General features: G+C 34.0%; 2 protein-coding genes across 3 annotated transcripts; both read right to left on the reverse strand.

Moving 5' to 3' along the window:
- Positions 1-317: 317 nt before the first annotated feature.
- Positions 318-9,719, reverse strand: LOC145574702 (ABC transporter I family member 6, chloroplastic-like). 2 transcript variants are annotated; one of them, XR_014098143.1, is made up of 9 exons: positions 9,565-9,719; positions 8,447-8,809; positions 7,309-7,359; positions 6,899-7,120; positions 6,408-6,530; positions 5,855-6,031; positions 3,324-3,424; positions 3,154-3,201; positions 318-778 (listed from the first exon to the last, which is right to left on the reverse strand). XR_014098143.1 is itself a non-coding variant. In XM_081632552.1 (8 exons), exons 2-7 carry the CDS (start codon positions 8,807-8,809, stop codon positions 3,338-3,340), a joined length of 1,023 nt encoding a protein of 340 aa, XP_081488678.1. In that variant the 5' UTR covers positions 9,565-9,719; the 3' UTR covers positions 318-778; positions 3,324-3,337. The 2 variants fall into 2 exon arrangements, 1 of the variants encoding a protein (XP_081488678.1); XM_081632552.1 differs by lacking the exon at positions 3,154-3,201.
- A 3,912-nt stretch (positions 9,720-13,631) lies between these two features.
- LOC145576528 (histone deacetylase 19-like) lies at positions 13,632-27,889 on the reverse strand. The gene is made up of 8 exons (XM_081634274.1): positions 27,733-27,889; positions 26,839-27,369; positions 25,468-25,908; positions 23,713-23,943; positions 16,820-16,890; positions 16,658-16,718; positions 14,173-14,247; positions 13,632-14,064 (listed from the first exon to the last, which is right to left on the reverse strand). The coding sequence occupies exons 2-8, from the start codon at positions 27,364-27,366 to the stop codon at positions 13,966-13,968; spliced, it is 1,506 nt and encodes a 501-aa protein (XP_081490400.1). The 5' UTR covers positions 27,367-27,369; positions 27,733-27,889; the 3' UTR covers positions 13,632-13,965.
- Positions 27,890-27,988: the final 99 nt, after the last annotated feature.

Consider the following 27,988-nt stretch of genomic DNA (forward strand, 5'->3'; position numbering starts at 1 on the left):
GTAAATGAGGAGAGTTGGGTGGGAATTGGGGTATTAAATGGAGAGAATCATTAGATTAGGGAATATGATTAGTTTTAGGTTCATGTACTTAGATTATAATAAGGGTAAAGTTTTAAAAAAAAGAGGTTAAGTAAGGGTAAATCAGTAATTTCAACCTTTTTTTTTAGCTAAAAATAGAAAGAAAACAGAAAGTTGCACATAACTCCGATCATCCCAAAATGGCAAACATTGCACAAAACAATTAACGGAGGTAGTATATGATTTTCATGATCTTCGACACAAGTATTAAAATATCAATGTCATTTTGTACACAAAAATTAAGAAAAAAAATTCCTCTTATCTTCTTTTAGCAAAAGACAGAAAATGCATCCTAAAATTTTTGTTTACACTTTGTTATTCACTGTAAGCTCCATCAAAGTCTTGGCAAGATTACTCATTTGTAGACCGCAAAACAATATAAAGGGAACGAAACATAGCTGAATCATGAGAAGGGAGAAACTACAACTGTGACATTATTTTAATGTCACAAAATTTACATTATATCATGCTAAAACAAATTTTACAATCAAGAGGTGGATCCTTCTGCCAAAAAGTCACTGCTATACATGTGAATCATCTGTATTACAGCAACAAGTACAGTGCAAGATTTTCCGCCACGGGAACCCTACCAGGTAGTGATCACTTCTGCACATCAGGTATCAGCTGGTCCTGGATCAGTTCTTGATTCTAAACAGCTGTTCGCCTGCTCTTATGAGACTTTCAGACATGAGAGTCAAATCTGCAAGGAATGGTGAAATGTCAGAAGGCTCGGAATCACTAGTCATTCAAATGAAGTGCTGAAAAGCTAACTCATTTCCAGCAACATAATATGTTTTAATGTATTAATTACAGGGGTATGAAGACAAAATGAAGAGTCTAAGAAACATAGGATGCAATTGATAAAGAACAAAGGAAGTATAGAATGTGAAGTCCTTAACAGTTTTTTTTTCCTCCTGTAATGATGGAAACAACAAGAACTTGATGGTTTTTTTTTTTTTAAACTCATTCTTCAGCTTCTCCTCCTCCACAAGAGATGAAAACAAAATAAAAAATAATAATAAATAGTAGGTAGGGGTGGGGGGAGCTTTATAACTTTTTCTAATTATGTTTCATTATCCACATTTAATACAATTGATTCTCCCATAGTACAGATTGCTCAATGATTTCAACCAAATCAATTTGAAAGAGTGGGATCATGGAGAGGTTAAACGAGGTAGAGGGAGACCGAAAATGACTTGGTTGGAAGGAGTTAGGAAGGATATGAAGCATATGGATTTACATGAGAATGAGGTATTTGATCGCAAGGGATGAAGGAGGAAGGTTATTGTGGATTACTATACGGAATAATCACTTTTGGTTCATGTAGCCGACCACACTTACGAGATGAAGACTTTGATTGATTGAATTGATATCAATTTGATCTCACAGAGTAATGCGTTGAAACCCCTAACCATCCATATTGAAAATAAATACATGTTTGCCTAACTATTTCCAAAGAGAGTTACCAAAGATATAAATGCAACGCTTTTTTGGCCAAAAGGAAAATTGAAATCAAACAATAGAACATAGGGTTGAAAAAATTGCAGAATTGGAGCCAAGGGGCCAATATATGATCTTTTCAAGATTGTAGCATCATATGACTCATACCTACAATCTCCAGCAGTTAAGAAGTCTTTTTAGTAGGACATTGCAGAGGGCATTTACCATTTCCAGCCTTTTTTCTACCTTGAACCAGAGAAGCAGAAAATACTTAATCATTTTTGTGCAAAAGGAGGGAGGTTGTATTATTGGTCAAAACTAAAGATTATGGGTAAGGATTACTCATCTTTTTAAACCTTTTACTATGTACCTTTATAAACCTTTTATCTTTACTTCACATCTTAAAAATTTAAATAATTCTACCAAAACTGCTTTCAGAAGGAAAGAGCATCTTTAATCAGTGGATTTAATGAATGAAAATTATTCACTTCTCAAAAATTTCAACATAACAACTTCTCCCTCCGTTTTATATTTTTCTTCCCACTTTGACCAATTTTGTCTCACAAAAAGATTCCAAGTGAGAAGGACAATATGAAACTGAGGGAATACTAATTACAAAAGTTGACTATAATCAATGTTCTTAGATGGAGATGATATTCATGCTATACTGCAGTGCTGAATACAATCTTAATGAAACCTGGTCAAATAACTAAGATGATGAGTTTTAGAATAATAAAGATCATGGCCAATGAGGTTTTAAGCTAAATCCCTCTAACCCCATACTAAACCATGTTGATGTCATTCCAAGCGATATTGAGACCAACAAGAAAGCTGAATACATAATGAAGAATAGACCAATGGCAAATATCTTACAGCACGAATTAGCAGCTAATCTAATACCAACAAAACCCCGTCTCCTCGCCCTTCCATTCATACCCAACTACAAATGGGGTAATCAGAGCATTAAGCAGCACATATGGTAGAATACAACTTATACTATACAAAAGAAAGTAAAACTCATTTCAAAATTTGATGAGATTACTTCAAGGTTGTGTTTTAGAACATGTATTCAATTTCAATTCCAGATATAATGTTAGGCAAACACTAGGCTATTTAAGAGTTTCAAATTCCATCTTAATGTTTGGGAATTGAGTGGAATTTAAAATTTTGGAATTAATATCTTCAACTATGTATATAATTATTTGATTGGTCAGAGTCCCAGACTCTAATGTCAATAAACAATTCAAACCCTAACTAGATTCCCCAAATTTTAAATTTTTTTCTGATTTGAAAAGGCGGCCACTGCAGGCCCTGCAGCCACCATCACCTCCGCCATTGATGGAATTTCTGAATTTAAGATCTTCTTGCCCAGCTCCAACAAATTTTTCGAACCTTGGCGATTTTCTGAATGATATTGTGGTGTTCTTTTGGTTGGATTTATTTTTAATAACTATGGATTGAAGACTGGAATAGGAAAGAAAAGATTAAGGGATAATATCAAGAAGAGAATCCAGGATAGAAAAGAAGCAATATGGTTGGACTAGTGACAAAGATGCAGCCTTGAAATTGAGCTGCGACTAAGCTTTAATGGCTGAAAGGCAGAGAGAACAACAGAGAGGTGAGAAAAAAAATTACCGGGCCTTTTTGGAATTTGAATCTCGATACCTTGAGATGTCAATTCATCTGACAATTCAAAATATCCAAACATCACATTTGAAGATTGTTTAAGGCCATACTAAAGTAATTCTAACCCACTTTCTAGGTTAAGACAGGTAACTTAAGAGAGGCAGAGGGAGAAAACTTACCATATGAAGATTGTTTATGCATCTGTTATTCCCTTGTACCCCTCCTTTTCCAGGACTGATGCGAGAGAAATGTCTCCTGTCTTCACAATTCTTCCATTTTCCTGAGTAAAACCATGAATCCATGTCTAGAAGGTTAGTATTCACAAAAAATCATTGATTCAAAGCCCACTAAATTTTATTTTATTTTAGGATGTGTGTGTGTTTGTGGGTGGGTGTTTGGGGGGGGGGGGGGGGGGGGGGGGGGGGTTCACTGCTGACCAAAATGAAAACAAAAAAACCTTCGGAAAAATAACCATATCCCTAAACTCATCAACTTGGAAACATCCCCTCCCCACAATTGATTTAAGTTTTGAATTATAATAATAATAACAGCTAGCCCTTTTCCAGATATAGCATACACAGAATTCCATACACAAATCAAGGGTCAAACAGCTATACAGATAATTTTTCAATGAGACAAAATAAAACATAATGAACTAAAACAGAAGCTTCAAGAAATACTTTCATTTCTCATAACAGCACCACAGTCTCATTAGTAGATTCTGAGCATAGCATAACTACGTTATATGATTAGAGTATTCTTGATGGAAGAGGAGCAAAACAAGTTAATCACTGAAAGAAAAGGAAAAAAAAAAAAAAAAGAAGCAAGCATGAGAATAAGAAAGCTACAAAAGTGGGTATCAACTGGGTTCTATTGGTTGGAAAAGGAGGAGATGCCTGCACTGCTTTTGCACAAAGTTGAAGGCATTGAAATGGTGAAGTAAAAAGCAGTTCAAGGGAATATTAGTCCATATGGTCATAATCTTAGTAAGATTTTATAGGAGATGATATTTCTCCTTGTAACAAGGCTTGATTTACCCAGATCAACCAGTGAAATGTTTTGCAATGTATCCTCTTTAAACACAGCCAGAAAAAGGACCTCAATTTTCTAACTCGTTCTTACATTGGGAAGCAGAGGGTGGGGTTTTAAATGATTGGAACAATAAACGCGACAAGAAAAGTAAATTAGCATTGGCCCACATAGGTAACAATGTTCAGATTTAAAATTCTTTATTTGGTGCTGTATATTGATTACTGTATTTAGATGGTAAACGAACCAATTTGAAGATTTAAGCTATGGAGTTGCCAGAACATTCATGAAGACCAATACCTATCCAAAACCTAGGGCAGGCACAGTGCTAGGTTTAATGTGTGGCTGCACGCAGTTATAATCATAGGCACAGTCATGCTACTTTGTTTGGCAGTAGCCTGGTAAAGGCCCATAAAGCCCAAGGCTTTGATAGTTGACTTTCTTTATCAAGTACTTACAGCCAAGTTATCTACATCAGATTTAATCACAAGCTATCTTGAAGAATGTTGCAGTTTAAAAACAACCAACTTCATACTGGCTACAAGAAGCTTGACTTATGAGAGGATATCAATTTTTGAGACATAGTTTTTTTAAAAGTGTATACAGAAACTTGCAAAAGTCTTATTGAAGGAACACCGGAGGAGGAGGTGTCGACTTTGAAGGTGGTGGTCAGAGGTTGCAGTGACATTGAAGGTGGTGGTCGTATCGTGGAACATGAACATAGATGGAAGTTGAATGATTTTTTGAATTAGGTTGATTGTTGATTGAATTTAGTTTTGGGAGAATGAATTGGGTGAGACTAATTATGTTAATTAAGTTAGATTAGTATTTTAATGAGTTCTATTTAGTTAGCTAATTGTGTTTATGAAATCTTTAGCAAGGGTACTTTTGTAATTTCAGTTTAAAAAAACTTGCTAAAAAGGAAACAAATGGAAAATTGCAACTAAAGTACACCAGCTCGTTTTGGCAAAAGTTGCAAATAATATGTAATGGAGGTAGTATATCAGGCATTCATACTGGTCATTCTTCCTACAGCCATGGGAAAAAAGAATAAAACAACGGAATTCGCTGATTAACGGCCTTTCCTCTTTTTATACTTGTATTTGAAAAGTCAGGTAAAGGGTGGTCTCATATGTGCAGGCCTTTTCCCTCTACTATATTTCTGATTCAATGTAGTGTAAGCTCACTAGTTGTAAGTGCTGTAGGAATAAGATGACTTGGCCAATAACAAATTTGGAACAATTACAGGATGACTATGTGAGTTTAGACTGCACTAGGTGGATAGCATTTTTCCGTGAACTGATTCTTTTCCTACATTCACGAGTATCTGCATAGTGAAGACTGATAGGATCTTTGAAGGTTGTCCCTATAATTCTTATGGGAGAGGACAGTGTTTTTAGCTTTTCTTTCAGCTTATGGAAAGAGGGCCTTTCCAAGCATGGGCATATCAGATATTCGGACTCTTTTATCCCCTTAACTTGACTATATGGTGGACTTGTTATCCTCCTTTATCATCTTTCAACCGTTACTTAAAATTTCATCATCTTAAAATTAAATTAATTTAAAAAAAAAAATATAATTCAAGAAACCAGAAAGCTAACTATCTAACTTCTCAGTAAAGATATATCATCTATATAGAGTCAAATTCAAAAAGGCAGCTATCATTAGCTAATTTACTTACCATAATATGAATATAAGCAGGCTTTATAAAATCCAGAAGACGCTGATAGTGAGTGATCATCAACACAGCGTTATTTGGTGTCAAAAGACCATTTACTGCTCTTGCTACATCTTGAAGTGCATCAACGTCTAGCCCAGAGTCAATTTCGTCTAGTATAGCCAAGTCAGCCCCCAAAACCTGCAGTTTACAGATGCAACTACCGGATTCAGGAATCCAATTTAGGGGCCGGTTTAGTAAGTATCTAGGTTCTAGCCTCAGCTTCAATTTACATAAAAGAAATAATGAATTAGCATTCAAAGAAGAGAACAACACAAAATTGTTCTCTGCTACACAAAAAGCATTTCTTGAGATTTATTCATTCACATAAAATTATTTAATTGCACTCTACACCTTCACTGTTTTGAAATTCAAATATCATTACCACATTGGTCACTAGAGAGGAAAATAGAAAATTACAGAAGACAAAATCAACTGGTTAAGATCAAATTATTAAAAGCATCCCCCTAAAAGAACAGGAAACAAAATACATCCCTCACCCTAAAGTAGGACATACCGCAAGCTGTAAAATCTCATTACGCTTCCTTTCTCCACCACTAAATCCTTCATTAACATTTCTATTCAGAAAATCCATCTTCATGTTCACCTGATCAAGCTTGCTATATACGTGGCTAAAGAACTGCAAAGAATTGAAAAAAAAAAATAATAAGTTAGAGCTTCACATCATTTTTTCTCTTTCTTGATTTTTTGAAAAGAAATATGTTTTGCCAATATAATTAAACAGAGATCAACAAATATTCCCACCAGTTATAGACTGCACATTTCCACTGTCACTGTTAAACAAGCCAAAGCTATGACCTCACCTTTATGGCTTTACAGCATGATCAGCAAGATGATCAACAATAAACATCCAGAAAAAATTTAAGGATCAACACATTAGAAAGATTGACAGATCATTCTCTGAGATATACATGTCTAGCATGATTCAAAGATGGCGACAGATGGGAATTCATTATAGAAATAATATTTAAAATACAAAAGTGATACCTCTATAGGACCCAATTCTGGAAGTCCAAGTTTTCTTTGTCGAGCATTATATGCCATATTCAAAAAATCTGCATTGCTCACTCCAGGAATCGCAACTGGTGACTGGAAGCTCATAAAAATACCTGAAAGGGACCTTTCCTCTGGGTCCATCTCAAGTAGGTCTTGACCTTTGAAAATCGCAGTCCCTCCAGTAACTTCATAATCTGGATGACCTACAAGAACCTAGAAGATAATAATTTATAAACATATAAATTAAAAATCTCAAATAAACTAAAATATTGTACAAGATACAGACTTGTCAAGTTGAAAGACAGATTGGGTTTTCAACTTCAAGTCAAAGATGCAAAAGATAAATGAAATTACATTCAGCCAGTTAGATACTTTATTGATTATTGATGACAAAAACAAACCTTTGAGAATGTACTCTTCCCAGAACCATTCTTCCCCATGATTGCATGGACCTGCAAGCAATAACGCAGCATAAGACATGACTATCATGACTATTTCATTGTTTAGATCTGTACCAGTAGTATACTTAACTATTTAAGCAGGATCCCTTACATGTGTCAAAAAAAAAGAGATTAACAACTCAACAAAATTTCCTAAGTTATACAGAAGTTGGTAGCAATTCAATGCCCATGCCACTTCATCTTTCCCTTATCCAGAAACAAGTCACGAGCTACTTATGACAAAGTAAGCTCAAAAGAAACTACCGCAAAGATAAGAAACCAAGGCATACTATAACACAAAAAAGTTACTTGCATCAAATTAAATACTCCCGCCACTTTATTTTTATTTTTTATGTTCTATTCACTTACTGCCTTACTGGAGACTCTTGTTTTTAGGAAACTTTGGGGGAAAAAAAAAAGTAAAATAAGAGTGATGAGTAAATAGGTTACAATATTATGATTAACTGACAAAAAGGCATATTGGATAAGAGGGTGGAGGGGAAGGAGAAGCTTCCACATGAAACTACCAGATGAAACTTAAGGGAAAACGAAGCCCTAAATCATCTATAGAGAGTGACACAGCCCTTGACTAGCAAATTTTATTACCCAACATTGTCGAGGCGCACTTCGCATACAAGGAACACCCCTTTTAGTCTATTACCCCACTTCTAATTGATGCAATCACCTCATTATACAACAATACACCTTCTTCTCCTCCCCCCAACCCCAACCTGTAAAGTAAACAATATCTTGTACATCTTACATCTATCAACAACGTAAATAAATCCTGCTCAAATTTCATCTTTATAGTTCCACTAATTAAGTACATTAAACAATGAAAAACCGAAGCTAGTATATTCCAATAATTTCAACATTCCTATAAATTAATACTTCATATATCAATCAGCAACACAAAAAATTTGCACATAACTACAATGTAAATTCAATCATCATATGTATCAAGGGTATTAATTAAACATAAGATAAATTGCATTCCAATTATGTTACAGAAAAAAATATTAACAAACAATCATAATAGAAATTCAATCAATTTCATTTGAAATTCAATTCAAGAAAAACAACTAAAATAAAGACAAACCTCTCCTTCATAAACAGTAAGATTAACACCATTGAGAATCTTTTGATGAGATTCAGTAATAACAGCGGTCAGATCCTTAACTTCAAGAAGAAGCTTCTTCCCGTCCTTCTCCTTGGTATACGAAGTCGGAGAGTCAACGGCAACTGCTCCGGCAACCACCGGAAGACGGTGGAGGGAGCTCCGGTAGGTGGCACAGTGGGATTGGGGTATACGAATGGAAGAAAGTGGACGTAATCTAAGAATTGGCAAAAATTTTGTGCGGAAAGTAGGGTGAGAGAAGAGATTTGATGGGTTTAGGGAGGAGGAGGTAGAGCAGTGAGCCATTGTTGATATTGTTGTTCCTGCAGCTCCTCCAGTCCACATCTGTTAAGGAGAGGAAGGGAAGGTTAGAGGAGAAATACTCACTCATAGATATTTTGAAGTAATTCAATAACTACCCCTCCCAATATTTTTACAACGGATTTCAATATAGTAACTACCAACATTTCACTTTATGTTATTTTCCTTAGCTTATAATATATCCCGATTAGCACGGGTATGCTCTAGTTTTGGAGTAATTATGACAATCACGAGTATAGTGGTTGAAGTGGAAGTCCTACCTCGGCCTCCAACTCGAGATTTAAGAGCATTTCCCATCCATGGAACTAACCTTATATGCATTTAAATTTTGAACAGGTGATCATGTTGACTAATCAATCAATAAAATGAGAAAGGAACACTTTGTTATCATAAAATATAAAACTACCACTCCTAAGCATCTAAAAAAGCAAAATAATCAATAATTTATATATTAAAAAGCACCCTCCTTTCCAATTAAGCAGGGCAGGAGGGAAAAGAGGTCTAAATTCATACACAGTTCAATCCTAACATTAAAGGGTTGTACAATACATTAGCAACCAAATTTGATTCATAATTTTAGGGATATTTGATTCAATAATCAAATTGAATCAAATTAGGCTCATAATTTTCTATTCTTTTGGTTATGATTCATAATCTTAGTAATTAGAAGCAATAGTTGAGATTTTCGAACCCTACACTAAATACACTGACAATTAAATTAGATTAGATGAAAGATAAACCCTAGATTGTGAAATTGATTACAAAAAGAAACAACTTACCTGAGACGCTGCTTCAATAGGGGATACAAGTATTAATAGGCGCCGTGCGCTTCAATGGAGAACGTTGAGTGCGCTTCAATGGAGAACGTCAACTGAGAGAGATAGGGGGCGTAAGGCTTTGTTCATCTGGCTGTTTTTTTAAAATAGAAATAAACCTTTTTTAAAATTACGGTATTTTTCTCAAAAAAAAAAAAAAAAAAAAAAAAAATGTATTCCCTCCGTTTCATAATATTAATCTCTTATGGAATCAATCACATAAAAATGATAAAATAGGAAAATAAATATATTTGGAATCTAAAATTAAAGTACAACATAATTCATAATTTGTTTACTTTATAAAAATTTCCTTACTTAAAGTCGTGTTATCAATCCACAACTTATTAATTCAAAAAAAAAAAAATCAAGTTATAAATGAAATATGTTCAATATGGGTATATCTTTTTGAAACGCCCAAAATAGTATTCCCTCCGTTTTTAAATACTTGCTCCATTTCTCCATACGCAGAGTTATAGAAGAATTGGAGAAAGTTTTAAAATACGGAGGTAGTGGGGTTGGTGGAAGAATAAAAAAAAATTGTAAAAAAAACCAAAAGTAATGGAGAGAATTGAAGGAGAGAAATATGAAATTAATATTGTTGGATCCATTTGGTGTGAGAAATTAATTTAATATTGTAAAAACTTTCAAAATAAGGAAATTGAGTAAGTATTTAAAAAAGGCTAGAAAAGAAAAGTGGAGCAAGTATTTAAAAACGGAGGGAGTATATAGGACTAACATTATGAAACGGAGGGAGTATTATTTTTCTTTAACCTTCCATTTTTCACCGCAACTGAAATAAAATTTATACTATGGTTATTCTTAAAATAACTCTGACTATTTTTAAATGTTATTGATTGATTTTTCTTTTTTAAAAAAAATGTTTGGTCAACGCTCTTTTATTTTTAATTCTTTTTATTCTTTACAAAAAATAATTTTCGATTTTCGAAATCTTATTTTTATTTTCATAAGTATTTTATTAAAATCACTTACACGCACACACACACACACACACACAGCCATTAGATTATATTAAATCCAAGCTAAGATTACGATAATGTAATTCTTAAAACAAACACATCAGCCCCCAAAATCGAAATTACGTACAATTCGTATACTCCTCTTTATCTCTCTTCAAAGCTTGAAGGTGGGATTACAATGAAAACTAAAAATTGAAGATCAACGATTTCTCTCTCCTCTTCTTCACTGCTAATTTAACAATTGAGCAAAAACTTAGTTGCTCATTTGTCAAATGAGCAAATACTTAATTACTAATTTAACAAATGAGCAAAAACTTAGTTGCTCATTTGTCAAATGAGCAAATAGTTAGTTGCTCATTTGTCAAATTAAATGAGCAAACATTATTTCTTTAATCAACAAGCATCTCTTTGCTCATTTGTCAACCATTAGTTTGCTCATTTGTCAAATAATCAAATAATTAGTTACTCATATGTAAAATAAGTAAACATTTCTTTGATCATTTAATTTGGAAAATAAGCAATTAATTTTTTAATCATTTAGCAAATGAGCAGATAATTAATTGCTCATTTGTCAAATGAGCAAATACTTAGTTACTAATATTACAAATGAGCAAAAACTTAGTTGCTCATTTGTAAAATGAACAAAGATTTCTTTAATAATTCATTAAATCAAAATCATTTCTTTGCTCATTTGTCAAATAAGCAAATAATTAGTTATTCATTTGTAAAATAAGCAAATATTTCTTTGATCATTTGAAAAATGAGCAATCAATTTTTTGCTCATTTAGCAAATGAGCAAATGGAATAGTTAGTTGCTGATTTGTCAAATGAGTAAATACTTAGTTGCTAATTTAACAAATAAGCAAAGATTTCTTTAATAATTCATTAAATCAAAAGCATTTCTTTACTCATTTGTGAAATGAGCAACCATTAGTTTGCTCATTTGTCAAATAAGCAAATGATTAGTTACTCATTTATAAAATAAGCAAACATTTCTTTGACCATTTGGAAAATGAGCAATCAATTTTTTGCTCATTTAGTAAATGAGCAAATAAATAGTTGCTCTTTTGCCAAATAAGCAAATAGTTAGTTACTCATTTGTCAAGTGAGCAAATACTTAGTTGCTAATTTAACAAATGAGCAAACTTAGTTGCTCATTTGTCAAATGAGCAAACATTTCGAACGGAAATTAAATCGAAAATTGCCAAAAATCGCAAAAAATTGATGAAAACCTTAATTAGTGAAGAATTCAATTGACGAAAACCTTAATTAATCAAACTAAAATCAACGAAAATCAAACTTTAATAAATGAAAATACAACTAAAATCAACGAAAATCAAACTAAAATCAACGAAAATCACCTTGAGAAAGAATCAATGAAGTTTGAAGAAGAATTGATGAAGAATCATAGCAAATAACAGTAAGAAAGGGAGCAGAGAAATTAAAGGAGGAGAGAGAAAATGACGCGTCGAATGAAGGAGAGGAGAGAAAACGCTGGAAAATTGTTTTTGAAATTATGTTTGATTGAGATAAATTGTAGCCATTGGATATAATTGATTTAACGGATGTAATATGTCCTCACATATAATAGGATTCACACAAAAGGGATGTGGTATCATATGATCCCATTTTATATATATATATATATATATATATATATATATATATATATATATATATATATATATATATATATATATATATATATATATATATATTGTATTTATGTGCTAAAATTTGTTGCATATTTAGATAAAATTCCTAATATTAGAAGATAATATTTTATACTTAATTGATTTAAACTTAAAAATATCATTCGCCAATTTTGCTTGCGTGGCATTTGAATTGATTAATTCTAAAAGAAATTAATAATCTTTTATTTAATTGTTACAACTAAAATTTATAATCTTACATGGCGCGCTAAGAAATTAAATCCTACATGGCTCTTTAAAATCTCGGGAAAAAACTCCCCTTTATATATATATATATACTAGTTTTGTGCCCTGTGTGATGCCCAGGTTGTTTATTCAATTTTAAGATAAATTTTTAATCTATATATCAATTTTAAAATATATCATTGATACAAAATTAGTTAGGAAATGATGTGTTTTTGTGATGATTTTCTATCTATTAGGTATGTAATGACTAATAATAATGTTGGTGGAAATGTTCGATTCAATACATTAAAAAAAATAAAAAATTAGCAAAAAAAAATTAAATAAAATAAAAGTTCAAAGCCCGACGATTGACCCGAACCCAAAACTTTGAGCAAGGGTTGAACATTTCTTGACTCGTAACCTGAAGTGACCCAATCCAAGATGACTCATGAGTCATGACCCGACCCTAATTGACAGCTCTACATAGTTATACAATTCTATTAGATTGTCAAGTATATTATTTTAACTGATTAGTATATATTATAAATAGATGTTTTATGCTTTGAACTACTTCCAGAGCTCCAAAAAATATTATGATATAAAAAATAAATCTATATGATAATTATTGAGAATTATAATTTACTAATTTTTTTTTGAATAAAATTATAATTCAATTTGTATATCTGAAATATTGGTATTTTATCGAAAATAAAACTCTAAACTAACAGTTTTATCCTAAAATTCTATACAAATAGAATTCTAAATTAACTTTTTTATCGTATGAAATCTACTTAAATCTATCCAACGTGGCGTGACACTTGGCGAAAAGTTGGAATGTCAAGTGTCGCTGTCTCGTGACCTGGCTAAAAGTTAACTTTATATATAAGTTATATGATTAGAATTTTTAAACACATATAAGTTTGTAGTTTAAATATTCATTGGTGTAATAGACTCTTTCTTTATATTCCATATTTAATTTCATTACATTATATATGCAAAATAAAAAAGAAAAATAAATACAAATTACATTATAATTGTATTTTATCCATGTTAATTTTGTGAAAATAAAAATATTTTTCTAATTTAATGTAGTGAAGTTACCGTGCGTGACTAAAGACCTAACCTAGTTATAACTAAAAACCACCCAAAGTGTACAGAGGGGATTCAATACATAGCCTTGAAGTTGAAATTAGCTTGGTTGCATTAAGCTTAAATTATAACTAAAAACTGCCCAAAAGCAATGCAATATCATTCATAAGATTTTAGACATCTAATACAATATGTGCCTACAGGTGCGGCACAAGGTGTCGAAAGACTTAGTTACATTTGCTAAAGTCTACAGAGGTTTTCCTCAACCATGTTCATTCACTACAAAAATCTCTGCACTCACTAATATACTACACTTGCAGTATGCTCAATGTCCCAACAATTTACAAAATAAATAAAAGAGAAAGAACAAATCTGAATAATCTACACCGCGGTGGCAGTTGGTAAAAATGTGTCAGACTTTCTCATAAATTCATATCAGTCGGCTGATCGGAGGGCTTATATGAGCTGTCTTGATCCATTTTAATACAGGCTTCTGGTTGATCTAAGCCCAAATTTGGAGCCTACAAGTGAGAAGAAAGTAAACAAGTAAGCCACCTATAAAAGGTTAAAAAGTAAGTCTCAAATGCTTGACAGGCTCGAAAAAGGTAGATGATTTGACATCAGTTCACCTTCACAGATGTATTTCCTGTATTATAAGAGACGACCATGTCTCTTGCATGATCCACAGGCTCTTTGACATCCTCCTGAAACACATAATAACAGCAAACCAATAAGTTGCTCCTCTACGACCTCGAGAAATCTAAAACAATTATAATCTTTCAGGTCACTATCACTAGTACCACGAGGTACAGCCAAGTAATGAGTTTCATCTTCATGCCACAGATAGAAAAGTGTCTTGATGCCTTGGTGCTTATTGATGTATTTAGATAAGCTCACACCTTTAGAAAAAGAGCTTTTATAATGTACCAAGTCTAAACAGGAGAATGTTTCTCTCTATTGAAACACAATTACAAGTTAATACAACCCAGAGAAAAGGAAGTTATAAAGATCACATAAGAGTCTGGAAAGAGAGTATGATATTTCTTGGTGCAGGTACATGCGTAGCAAAAAAAAACCACCCAATGTTACTGCTTAATAAGATACCACGCTAAATGCACCATTAAGGTAAACAATGCTGGCAATATGCGAGGATGAGGGGAAAAGCAGGAGGGGAAGCCCAAAAAAAAAACATTGCCAGACTACATGCCAGATTGAGCTTGCTTTCCGAGTGATGTAGTTACAAGTAGGCTATACAATGAAGATTACAGTATGTATACCGGACACAGGTACATATCTGAGTGATTAGACCATGGCTAAAATTATAGGACATGGGAACTCATAAATTTGGACATTGGGAATGGGGATATGTCATTCTATTTCAAAATAATCAGAACGTAAGCAGACTTTACACACCTTCTTTATTCTATAACTTTTATCCAGTTGATTATCTTGTAATGCTCTTGTTAGCCAACCCCAAATCATTTTGGAACCAAGGCTTTGTTGTTGTAGAAATCAGAATATATATATAAACTAATTGAATATAAGAGTCCCCTAAAGCTGCTAAGAGGAGGCTCCCATCCTTACTTGGGGATTAAGTATATGTGGCAAGGTCAACTGGTCAAGTGTCATGTATGGATACCTTACCTAATTGAATATAAGTGTCATGTATGGATACCTTACCTATATCCCAAGTCAAAGTAGGCATTGCAACTTTGCAAGTGGGAAATTCTATTTGCTAAACTTAAGATCGCTTCTCTGGGAACATCTAAATATCTAAAGGACACTTGGATGGCGACGCACTCAATTATTCAAAACTTTAAAAAATTAAACCAAGAAAAGAAAAAAAAATTCTGTGACTTTTAATTGACAACTTTTCAAGAGTCAACTTGCACATAATATTGCACAATAAAGAGTACTTTTCAAAAGATATTTAAGGAGAAACTCTTCCTCAAAATATTGCCAACAATTCAATTGGGAGAAGGTGCATTGAAACTTGTAGAAGCCATAGAACATTTTGATTTCGTTTTTTTTTGTTACTCATTTTGCTTATCTCTAAGAAATATTTGCATGAGTTAATCAGATTATCCAGCTTAAGAAATGTATTGAACTCAATAAAATGCTTGTTTGTAATAGTTGAAATAATTACAGAATATATGGTGAATGGAAACTCCTAGATGGCTAAACTAGTTTTTCAATGCTTAGGAAGGATAATTCACACTATTTTAAGTAATGTCCTTATATTAAATAAGTTAATTACCTCTGATTTATAGTTTGTTACCTTCACTTGCTTATGATCCTTTCAATTTCTAGGTTCCTTGCACTTCCGATGGTGTTTCATTCACAGGCTGATGGTTCATCCTTTAAAGTTGGTCCACAACTCGCTTAATTCATAATAATTCAACCTAGTGGCTTGCACAAGGGCACATAAGCTGTGTCCATAACTAAGCTTTTTTCTTATATCATTTCATAAATATCCCAAACACAACAGACCATTGATTACCTTATTTTTGTGTGCTTCAACAGAACTAATGTTTCAGTGTTAGTTTCTCTTTTGTTCCTGTAATTCCCATTACTACTATATTGGCAGAAAAGGTAAAAGAAAAAAAAGGATACAACCACCCCGCTCAAACTTTGCAATAAAGACTAAAGAAGTTCAAGTACCTAGATACACCAATCTGGCTACACAATCACAAGCTAAAGGCGGCGAAGCATTAAGACTTTTACGGTCTAGAAAGAAATAAATTATCCGCACTCTACATGATTACATGCAGCAATAAAAGGAATTGAAGGTTATGATGACATGTCAATGCAACATTGCAAGTTCAGCAGACCTGGGTGCATCCTCACTGATTTTGATATCGAAATTTACTTTAGGCATCAATTGACAAGAGAACTAAAAAAGTTTCAGCTTATAATCACTCAACAGACATTAGCGTTTCCCCAAATACCTAGATGCATCATCACCCCTATTATTATGTCCATGCCTCAAAAAGAAATATCCTAGTTAACCAAAGAAAGGTTTAAACTTTAAGGATAATATTGCCCGAAATAATTTAAATCCATAGCACACAGACTATATACAGCAAATCAACCTCAAGATAGCTAGAGACATACTGAATCTTTATGATCAGGCTCCATAATCTCTCTCTTCACTCTGCTTCGTATTGATAAGGGACTGCACCAAGTAAACAAAGTATATGCAACACAAAACTGAGATCGGCCAAAAAAAAAAAAATTAAACGTTAAAATAAGCTAAGGAAAATCGATTTTACACACCGGTCATCATCAACCTCCATATCAGAATCTGGATCCCATCTTCGATCTGGATCTTGTTGATCTTCATCTTCCTGAACAGTAGCAAAAACTTCACGATCAAAAAACTACAATAATGCTCAGTAGCATATGTAAATTTAAGGGCAAGGACCTATAATCTGCTTCTTGTGTCTAGAAAAAAAAGTATGATACCTAGGGTTTTTTTCTTTTTTTTTTTGGTTACTGGAACAATCCAAATAAGTTATAACATAAGCAATCCTCAAGAAAACACTGTCTGTTGCTCAATTAGAGCACATAAGTAATCCCATGAGGTTCCATTCAAGCCACAACTAATTTTCTAAAAGAGTGACATCGCCATCCAAATTATACTATAGAACATGGTATTAAATTCGACTTTCACTGCGTAACAAACGCATTGTAAAGGTTGTTGAGCTTACCATGACCACAATATTAACAACCCCACAATGCCCACAAAAGTAGTTCCATATCATTATTGTGAATGTGACACACAACTAAATAAAGGCATGCTTTAGAAACCTTAAAGAGGTCTATGTTTCTGATAGTTATACAAAAAAATTGCTGATACAACATCATTACCCCAATGCTTCCAGCAAAGTTCCCACTTCAAATAGGATAAACGAGGGGAGGGATTCAGATGCAAGCAAACTTACGCCAACTAAACCAAATAAGACGTTTCCACTCAAACCCTAGTCTACTCCACAAGAAATAGGTTCAGATAGTTTTTAAGTGTCTAAATTATTTATGTGAATAAAACTACTTGAAAGCTTTGGAATTGGTTATGATGTGTTCATGATGATTTCTGTGTTTTCAAAGGCACCAGAGGAAAAAAGGGCACAAGGTTTGGTCATTAAGACTTGTTTGCTCTTTAACAAGGAAAACCATACCAACAAGACACGCGAGAATAAGAGCTGGAAGAAACAAGATCTAACATGGCATTAGCAACGACATTGTCTCCAGGTCACAAGAATTTCTAGCTTAGAAGTAATCTAGAGTATATTTGAGCATTGTACACATCTATCTCCTAGCAAAATTGTGGCAGGTAAGACTGCTGTATACAAGGATTTATTTCTCAGTCTACATAAAGTCCATAAAAGTTGCAAATGGATCACTAACAAGTAACAAACCATAAACTATCCTAGCTATCCAATAGCAGCTCCTAATTCTCACATAGATTCTCAACTCAAATATCCAAAGCCCTAGATTAGCTTCTTCACTTAACCCTTCCTAACATATAGACTTATCTAGCGATCATTATGCTTCCCCCTCTCTTTCTTCTACCAACAATTTCTCTTATCTATCCCCACATCTCTCTCAATAATGTCTCTTTCCACACCTCTCTTCATCTGATGGACAGACCCTTCAAGGCTCGTAAACTCTAACCCATCTCTATCTGCAAAATTTAGACATGCATTCTTTGGAAATCAATAGTGAGGAGGTTGATGGATCAGATGATGTTATACACATAATTACATGCATGTTATTACCAGGTTACCTTTTACAGAATTTTATAGCTCTCCTATTTCTTCAAGACGCAATCGGTAGACTTGAAAAGTACCAACTATTGACTAGAATATTAGCAGAACTTAGTACTGGGTGGACATGTCTTATTGTTTAGGATAGCATACTAATGTGCCATATTACTGCCTCAAAGAGATAAGCTTGAAGATGTCACATGATAGGTAAAGAAACTTTCATGAAGAAAATAATTATTATAATTAGCTATGAGCAGCTATCTACAACAAAAGTTTCAAAGCCTAATACGCCAAAGAAAAATTCAAACCATGTAGCATGTTTATTTTTGGTTAAAAAGAAGACATTAGATAATTATAGATAAAACAAAAATGATGGTCATAATTGGATAAATATATATTGACTGGCTTTGACTTTTTGTTTTTCTATTTTGATTTCACATGTGAGGGTGTCTAGTCCTCTGGTTTCACAAACTGATTATTCTAATCAATAAAATAAAATCCTGATATACTTCAGTTTCTCACCCAAGAGGCAAGAGACTCCTAATTTATTTTAATATCCTATACTAGCATGGGAAAATCGAAATTAAAAATCAAACCTTTCACTACTCTTCCCTTAAAAATCCAACCTATTGATTATCTATTTATCTCATAAACATACAACCTTTATCCCCTATCTTCATCTAAAGATCCATTGGACCTGTAACTTGTTAAACAGGTTAAAATGATTTTTTTTTAATTCACTCTCCTCCTTCCTCCCCATCCCCCTTCCATGGCAACCACTATAGTCACCACCAAAAGGCCCAAGCCCCACCCACCTGCTGCCCCCAAACCCCCAGCGCCACCCTCCTGCCGCTCCGAAACCCAACCCCGACCCCGAAAATCACACCCCTAGCCCTGAAAACCTAGCTGACCATCCTCACACAACCTCTCTCCTCTTTCGCCCGAAACTACCACACCACACAACCCCTCATCGCCACTGCACCACTGCCCACATTACAACCAAAGCTCCAACAACGCAGCCTCCAACAACAACCGCTCAACTAATCCGCAACCACTGCCTACCGCCCATCCTACCCACAATCAACATTAGCCGCAATTGCTCACAACCACCATTAACGCCACCTTTAAACCCAAATTATTCGATCAATATTTTCTATTTCCCGATTTTAATTATGGATGTGATTCTTGGGCTGCTCGTTTGTCTTCTGTTTCTAAGCGTTTAATTTATTTTTTTTCAATTTTTGGGTAATTTATTTTAATAATGTTTTGGGTTTTATTGTTGGGAAATTACAGATATTTTTATGGGATTTGAGGATATTGAAGGAGATGATGACGTAAGGGAGGAGTTTCCATGACCATTTTGTGCAGAGTATTTTGATATTTGTCGCCGGAATTAATGGTGGCCGGAATCATTGGGCTGCAATTTTGGTGCGGTTTTGGTTGGCTTTGACGGTGGAGTTGGAGATGTGTGGCAGCAGCTTAATTGGGGTTGCTTGCTCGCTGCGGTGTTGGAGATGGAGGGTGTTGCCGGTGGGCTGATGGTCAAGTGGTTGGCGTAATTGGTGGTCAGGTGTTTGAGTAGCATGGGGTTGTTGTGCGTTGTGAGAGTAGGTGGCAAGGGGTTGTGCTTGAATTTTAGGGCGTGGGGGCTTTGATTTTTTTTCTTTTAATTATTTTTGTTTTTTTTTTAATAATTAAAAAAAATAATAGACCTATTAAAAGCTGACACGTGGCATATAACTTACAAAAACCAGTCACCAACATGTAATGGATCTTTAGATGAAAATAGGGGTTAAAGGTCGGATTTTTATGGGATAATCAAATGGTTGGATTTTTGAGGGAAGACTAGTGAAAGGTTGGATTTTTAATTTCCATTTTTCCTACTAGCATTACATAGTAAAGGACTGACTTAAGCAGCAGATTTTTATCTATGTTATCTAGGGACAAAAAATGTTTTACCCATGATTGAGGAAAAGAAATCAAACACCATTAAGTAGAGAAAAAAAAAGGTCAAACAAAGAAGAAAAACAAATTAAAACTAGAAGGACTTTAAATCCACCAAAAACTAAATGGGGAAAAATAAAAGAACGCAAATCCCTCATTTCATCGAAATTAGATATGATAAGGTATGTGATTAAAACGGACCCAAAGAAAGCCATAATAAACTAATTAATCCCACAAAAAAAAACAAAGAGGCAAACACTATCAGCCATGGAATAATATCACCTACTTCAATCCAACAAAAGCATCGGCATAACAGCAATGAAAGCAGATTGCACAGTATTTTATGGTCCTTACATGGTTATACCTCGCAAACTTCATAAGCAATTAAATCATAAATGTAGAAGCACAATGAAGACCTAACAAACTGTACAAACTCTACCATAGAACACCACTACCTAATAATGAAAAACGGATGACTCTAAAGCTCCTCACTACAAAGCATCATTTTCACATGAGATGGAGCCTAGTTTGGTATCTGAAGATGCAATTTGCCACAAGCGTTGTATTTACCCAAATTAGCAACCAAAACAAAAGCTCTCACCCACTTTGGACCCTTGGCGTTCAAATAAAAGTTAAAAGAGGAAAAAATTGTGAGCTGTGAATTTCTTGCAAGGTTTTTATAAGAAGAATGACAAGTAAATGACATTGAGGAATCAACCAACCATGCTCTTCTATCATGGGGATCATGATATTAAACAGAATCAAATAATCACAATGGTCCCTCCAAATCTGAAACATCCAAGATAAGTTATCACCTAAGGTAGCTTTAAACATGAGTGTGTTTGTCTGTTTTGGTTGACAAAGCAAAAGGAAACTAAAAGGTTGCTCTTCTACCCAAGAATTCATTTAGAAAAAATATTATACATAAAAAATAAAAAAAGTATGCTTCCTATAAAAAATAAGGATTGTGAAATATGTGAAAGGGACTTCCAAGTCTAGTAAAGGATCCTATTAGTTATTACACTTGATCCCGGTCATTCTTTTGAGGCCAATGCCTATTTCATACTTGATCTGTCCCATATTAGTTACAAACTTTCCTCTTTCATTTGTCTAACATTAGTTATTTCATACAATGGTCACATTATTATTTTAATGCAAATCTCTTTCTACTACCAAGAATTTATGGCTCACTCTATCTCACATTTGATAAATATCCCACTATAATTTATCACATCACCTTCTTTTATAAAATAATACTCCACTATATCCTTTAAAATGCACTTTTCCAATAAAACAATAATCGAAAGACAAAATTGGCCTAAACACTCTGAATTGTAGCTCAGGTGCACACAATACCCCAAAGTTTGACTAATAGCTAGAACACCACCAACTATTGATTGAGATGCAAAGTGTGTCATTAACTGCCTTTTAATTACCAGAAATGTCTCATTTTGAATGCTAACAAATATCCATTAATGGCACGCGTTGCACCCTAATCAATAGTTGGTTGTGTTGCAGCTACTAGTCAAAATTCAAAGTTCAGTGAAAGCACCCAAACTATAGTTCAAGGTGTTAAGGCCAATTTTGCCTAATCCAAAACATATAACTATCACCTAAGACTTTGTGCCATTATAAGTGTAAGAACTAATCAGAGACAAAAGGAGTATCATTCTAAGCGAAAGAGAATACACAACAAAATTTTTACAATGAGATTTTTTAAAAAACCAAATTCCTAAACTTAGGCTTCTCTCTTCCTAACAAAAACGCTCCCAGCCAACAAGATGATCTCTCTTCTCCAACTCCAGACCACAAAAACATCTCGTAGACCACTCTATGTTCTAGCTAAAGCCATCACAAAAGCAAATAATATAGAGATAAAAGTTCCAGAGAAACCCCTCCTTCTCACTGACTCAATGGTTGACAAAATATAATGGGCAGGCCAATAAAAATCAAAGTGAATTTGGGACCAAACTAATAAAAAACACAAAACCACAAATGCTTTGGTTATGTTGTAATAATCAAGGGGACAATACTCTGCCTAAACAACACTCCCCATCCATACATAATAAGATTCCTTCATCAACTGACAAGAAAATTTTCATTTAAATTCATTTTACAACCCTCCAACCATTCCCAGCCAATGACGATTAGATACATTTCAAACAACAAACAGATAGGTGAAAAGGCAATTTAGAACACTATGCAGCAGCACTCCTAGACAAGAATACTAACAACAAAACCCTTCTTGCACATAATCACGAGTTAACAGCTTACTCAGCCAACAAAGAAATATCCTTATGCCTTTAGCAGTAACCCATAGTTTACAATATTTTCCAGTCCAATTATAGTCTGGTCCCCTTGAAAGATACCACATGCAGGATGCATCCATGGAACTAAAACTTGGCCGCTCTCTACGCTTTGTAAGGGGTTTGGGCCTAGCCATTCCGAGAAATGCCGTCATATAATAGCGCATTAAAATCACACCCAACTCACAATAACGGCCATTAAATAACGATAGAATGGCGTTCTATAACAATTTTATAAATGTAGCTGCCATTATATTTAAGTAAGAAGAAGATAGACTTAATGGAAAAATAAAGCAGATTTGATATTCAACCTAATTTCCAGATCTAAGGTTCGAAAGTAAAACCCTGGATGGGCTGGATCTGCCAATTAAAAACAAGAACTATCATCAAAAAAAGGAAGAAAGATATTGAGAGATGACTTTACCTAGCTCAAAAGCACAATGACTATTGTTACTAATCCTCCCATTCATGAATCTTACAAAAAAATATACACCAAAAACCTTATGACTTCTAAGGATTTTATTTTCAAAGTGAGGCATCTCAATTCAGATAGTGAGATAAATAAGATGAGTTAAACTCAAATTTCAAGAGAAACAGAACCAAGAAAATTAACCAAAGAGCTGAAACTAGCATAACCGAGGAAGGGATCAATCAATTCATTCCATAATAGGGAAAGTTAAGAACTGCAAAATAGGAGACACCTTATGAAAGGTGATATCTCCATGAATCTAAAAACCTCCCAATTTTTGAATCAGGATGACATTCTTATTTCTAAATAAACAAAGGGACAATAAATTGTCAATCAGAGTACAAGCACAGAGTAGGCAAAACCAGACATCATGATGACACAATACAGGTCTCAACAGAATTCTTGCCAGTTAATATAATCAATGTCAACAGGGTTTTCTATCAACCCAAAGTCAGGTTGTATTCTAGAAAAGCAAAGTTATTCACCAGACTCATAAAACAAGACAAATGTTCATATTAGTCAGCAGGACAGTATTTCAATGATTGCAAGTCTCATTGCTGCATGGTATCGCAGTATCAGTGAAGAGAGGCACACAAACAGAGCTTAATGTTTTCCAGTATCACCTACAAGGCTATAAATATGATTTGCTAAGTTCATATAATGAATGAAGCATAATAAATTTACCTCGTGGAGATCGGTATCAGGAGGACGCTCCTGGAATGGAACGCTTGGTGCATGCTGTAGGGTTGAGAGGTATTCAAGAAGCTTGGCTCTAATTTCATCCAACATAGGGCGTGAGTTCTTGTTTTCCATATTACTTGGAGCAACATGGAGAGTATAGTCTGGACCAAAATACTCAAAGTACTCATGCTGTGGCATCTTATCATCAAGTTCAATCCCAAGGGCAACACCAGTCTGCAATAGCAATAATAAGTTATCAATAAAGACATAAGAAAGGGGCAGTTAGCCTTAAATTATTCTTACTTTTTTCTTTTTCCTTTTTATTAAAGCAGAAAAAGCATGCATAGGTGTTGTATTCAGCTTAACAACCTTGTCATGATTCCTCAATAAGAAGAGACAAATCTTACAAGCAATGTAGACGTCAATGAGATTCTAATGCGCATTCAAGAACAATATATTTACAAAGTCAGGAAGAGTCCTATGGGCAACAGTGAAAAATTCACACCAAGATTGTAGAAGTGGGGTATCTAGAATTTCAAAACACAGTGTGCACAATTACAATAGTGATAACATTATAACATTCAAACACAATAAATCATCATATAATTTAATAAAACAATATAAATTATATAGAGTATAGGATTAAATCTAATAGAGTTTTAAAATATACTCCATATCCGATACATTTTGGGAAAAGTAGAATACATAAGGTATGTTGTTTTGTGCGTGCCAATGAGAAAGTGAAATTATAAAATTAAAAATATTTTATTACATAAACATTGGGTAGTTACAATTCTCGATTGCAGTCTTCACTTGCTGATGACTTATAATTTGATGTGGTGGATTTATTACTATTTTCTTTTTTAAGGGACAAAAACTAATTTCATTTGTACATGAGTGATATGCACTTGCATACCCTCCATGTAGACTACATCCGCCATTGGATTGTAGGATGCATTTGAGCAGAACTGCACTTCACCATGTTACAATTTATAATAAACTCAGCCCCAACAAGCAGTGAAGATAAGTGGTTAGCTTGAGCCAAAGATAAGCACAGCTCAGAAGACTTCACAGCCCAAAGCTGAAAGAAATTGGAAAGCTGCCCATCACTTGTATTCCACTTTGCAGTAAGTTCTATCATCGTATTATATAAGAATTAAGACAGAAGAGTTGGCAGCAAGAGCCTTCAGATAAATGCCTCAAGGAGGAACAATTATCCCTGGATGTAAATTGTCCGACTTTTACTCTCCAAAAAAGTTTAATAACCAATTCAAGTAGACAATATAATCCACCATAGCATGTAATGTTTCCCAAAAGACAGTATTACACTAGTGTAAAATCAATATAATTATTCATGTACGCAATATTTGAAAACACTAAGACTTAACCAACTGAAATAAATGTATCTATCCAGTAAATATGAGCAGCATAAAGACTACAAACATCACCGATCAAACTTCCCCATCCAAATTGGCAGGCCTAAGTTATCCTGCAAAGGAATATTACACCAGTCCATTTTAATAGAATAATTATATTTGGTGAAAATCCCATAACAAATTAGAAATTAAATTTTGGAACAGGATTGTTTCATTAATGTCATACTATAAATTATTTCCAGTAAGATGAATCCGATCAATTAAATGCAAGTAATAAACGTAATGATGTCTAATGATACTCCAAAAACATGATCCACCTCAGGAAATTTACTTTAAAAGGGATATATGAACATTGATGTCTTGCAAGGAAGATATATCATACCTCATAACACCAGCAACGAGCTACATTTCTTATAGTATAGCCACCTCCACCAACCAGCAGTAACGGGACATTGAAGGATCTCATGTATTTGACGCACTCTGCATGACCTCTGATGGAGAGGTTAAAACAGCCCAATCTGTCACCGGACAAAGAATCAGCACCACATTGCAGGACAACAGCCCCAGGTTTAAAAACCTCCATTACTTTTCCCATAATGGGCCTAAACAATGATTGGTAGCTCTCATCATCAATACCATCATCTAAGGGCACATTGAGAGAATAATACTTCCCCTTTCCATATCCAATATCACGAATATCTCCTGTCCCAGGAAAATAATCTCCAAATTTGTGAAAAGACACTGTCATGACCCTATCTGTAGTATAAAAAGCCTCTTCTACACCATCTCCGTGGTGTATATCAATGTCCACATACAATACACGCTGCGATATTTCAAATGTGCTTAGTGTAAATAAAGCAAGTAGATAAAAGGACATGTTAGTAGAAGTGTAGTAGATTACCACAACAACAACAACAACAACAACAAAGCAAGTTCAATGGCCAATTTGCCAAATTTTTTAATATTAGCTTCTGAATTTTGCCTATCATGGTTCTGATTCAAAAAAAAAAAAAAAAAACACATACTATCGGCAATTCAGCACCAATATAGTGCAAAACACCTAAAAGAGCTCAATTCTAAAGACATATTTCATCTACAACTTATAATTAAAACCAGGCTTTTCACTCTTTACATTTTTTTAGTATTAGCTTCTGCATTATGCTTGTATAACATGGTTCTGATTCAAAAAACACAAAATAACAGTACCAATATAGTGCAGAACACCTTATAGGCCAATGAGTTAATTCATTGGGCAAGAGAAAACAGGTACAAAATAGCAACTGAAGACAGCACTACTATGATTGAAAACACAATTGTTTCTTAGTTGCTGGCTGTGCCATAAACCATGTCATAAGGTTCTAATCGGGTTATTGATGGATTCTGAAATATCTAGACAGGTTATAAAATGAAACAATCTTTTTCATAGGAATTTAGTTTCCAACACATCGATACCATCATTTTTTTTTTTCATTATACAAGAATGCTCACAGCAAAAGAATCTAAAGAACATATAATTTGAACATCTAATCATTTTTTTATAAATCCAACTAAGTAGCTAGTCACCAATTGCGAAAAGCAATTAAATATTTCTAGTAAAAAACCTTCTGATAAAAGTTGTTATCAAGGCTATAAAGCTATATCATGTAATCAATATTCACCATCAAAGACCATAAAAAATTGTACACAACAAAAACACCTCCATAAACATTTATAAATTAAAATCACGAAAGATGATGAAGATCACTTCTCTCACCTCATGAACTTTAAGAAGTTCCAAAATTGCCAAAACAATATCATTCACATAACAGAACCCAGAAGCCTCGCACTTTTTTGCATGGTGCAAACCACCTGCCCAATTAATCGCAATGTCACAAAGCCCATGGTTCAATTTGACAGCACCACCAACTGAACCGCCAGCATAAGTCTGACAAAACGAGTACAGACCATCAAATACAGGACAATCTTCACCAACATTAAATCTCTTCAACTGCCTCAATTGATCCTGTTGCGTGTCAGGGGTAATGCACCTAAGGAAGGTCACATAATCATCGGCGTGGAATCTACAAAGATCTCTATCTCTTGCAGGTACAGGCTTAAGCACTTGCATATGTTGAAGCAGACCATAGTGAGCTAAAAGCGCATGTGTCATGCGAATTCTATGCGGCTTCATCGGGTGACCTTGCCCGTAGTAATAATTCCCAACTTCTGGGTCATAGAAATACGAAACTTTCCGTTTCACTCCGTCTGGTCCAGACGGAAGCGAATTACCTCCTGAGTCCATCACCTAATAAATGGATAAATGGGTAACGAGTCCTAACACGATTAAATTAAATTTAACGCGACAAACATAATACATTCAAATTAAATGAAATCTAACGCAACAAAAATGAAACATTCGAATGTGTCGGATTAACGATGTCATCCATTACTGTGTGCACTTGAATTATATCTACCAAATGGAATATATTGAGTAGATAAACTATGAGTTTAGTAAACTAGTTCACATGAAAATCTTGCTCCAGTAGCTTATAGATGTGATGTATGCATTTAAATTTTCGAACCCTAAACTTACTACACTGACAATTAAATTAAACCCTAGATTGTGAAATTGATATGATGATTACAAAAGGAAACAACAGCAGCTTACCTCAGAAGCTATTTCAATGGAGGATACAGGAATTAGAGGGCGCCTCAATGGAGATCGTCAAGTGCGCTCCAACGGAGGACGAACTGAAATAGAGAGGAAGAGGATGTAGGGCTACGTTCATCCGGCTCCCTTTTTATTTTTTATTTATTTAATTTTTTTTTTATTTATGGGTCCTTCTATTTTGAACTCACTAGATTAGTTTCGTCACACTCGTGCGATGCACGATTATAAATAAATTTTTAAGAGTTTGTTTATT

Source organism: Chenopodium album, chromosome 13 (assembly GCF_948465745.1).
Source record: "Chenopodium album chromosome 13, dcCheAlbu1.1, whole genome shotgun sequence".
In the NCBI taxonomy this organism is placed as follows: Eukaryota; Viridiplantae; Streptophyta; class Magnoliopsida; order Caryophyllales; family Amaranthaceae; genus Chenopodium; species Chenopodium album.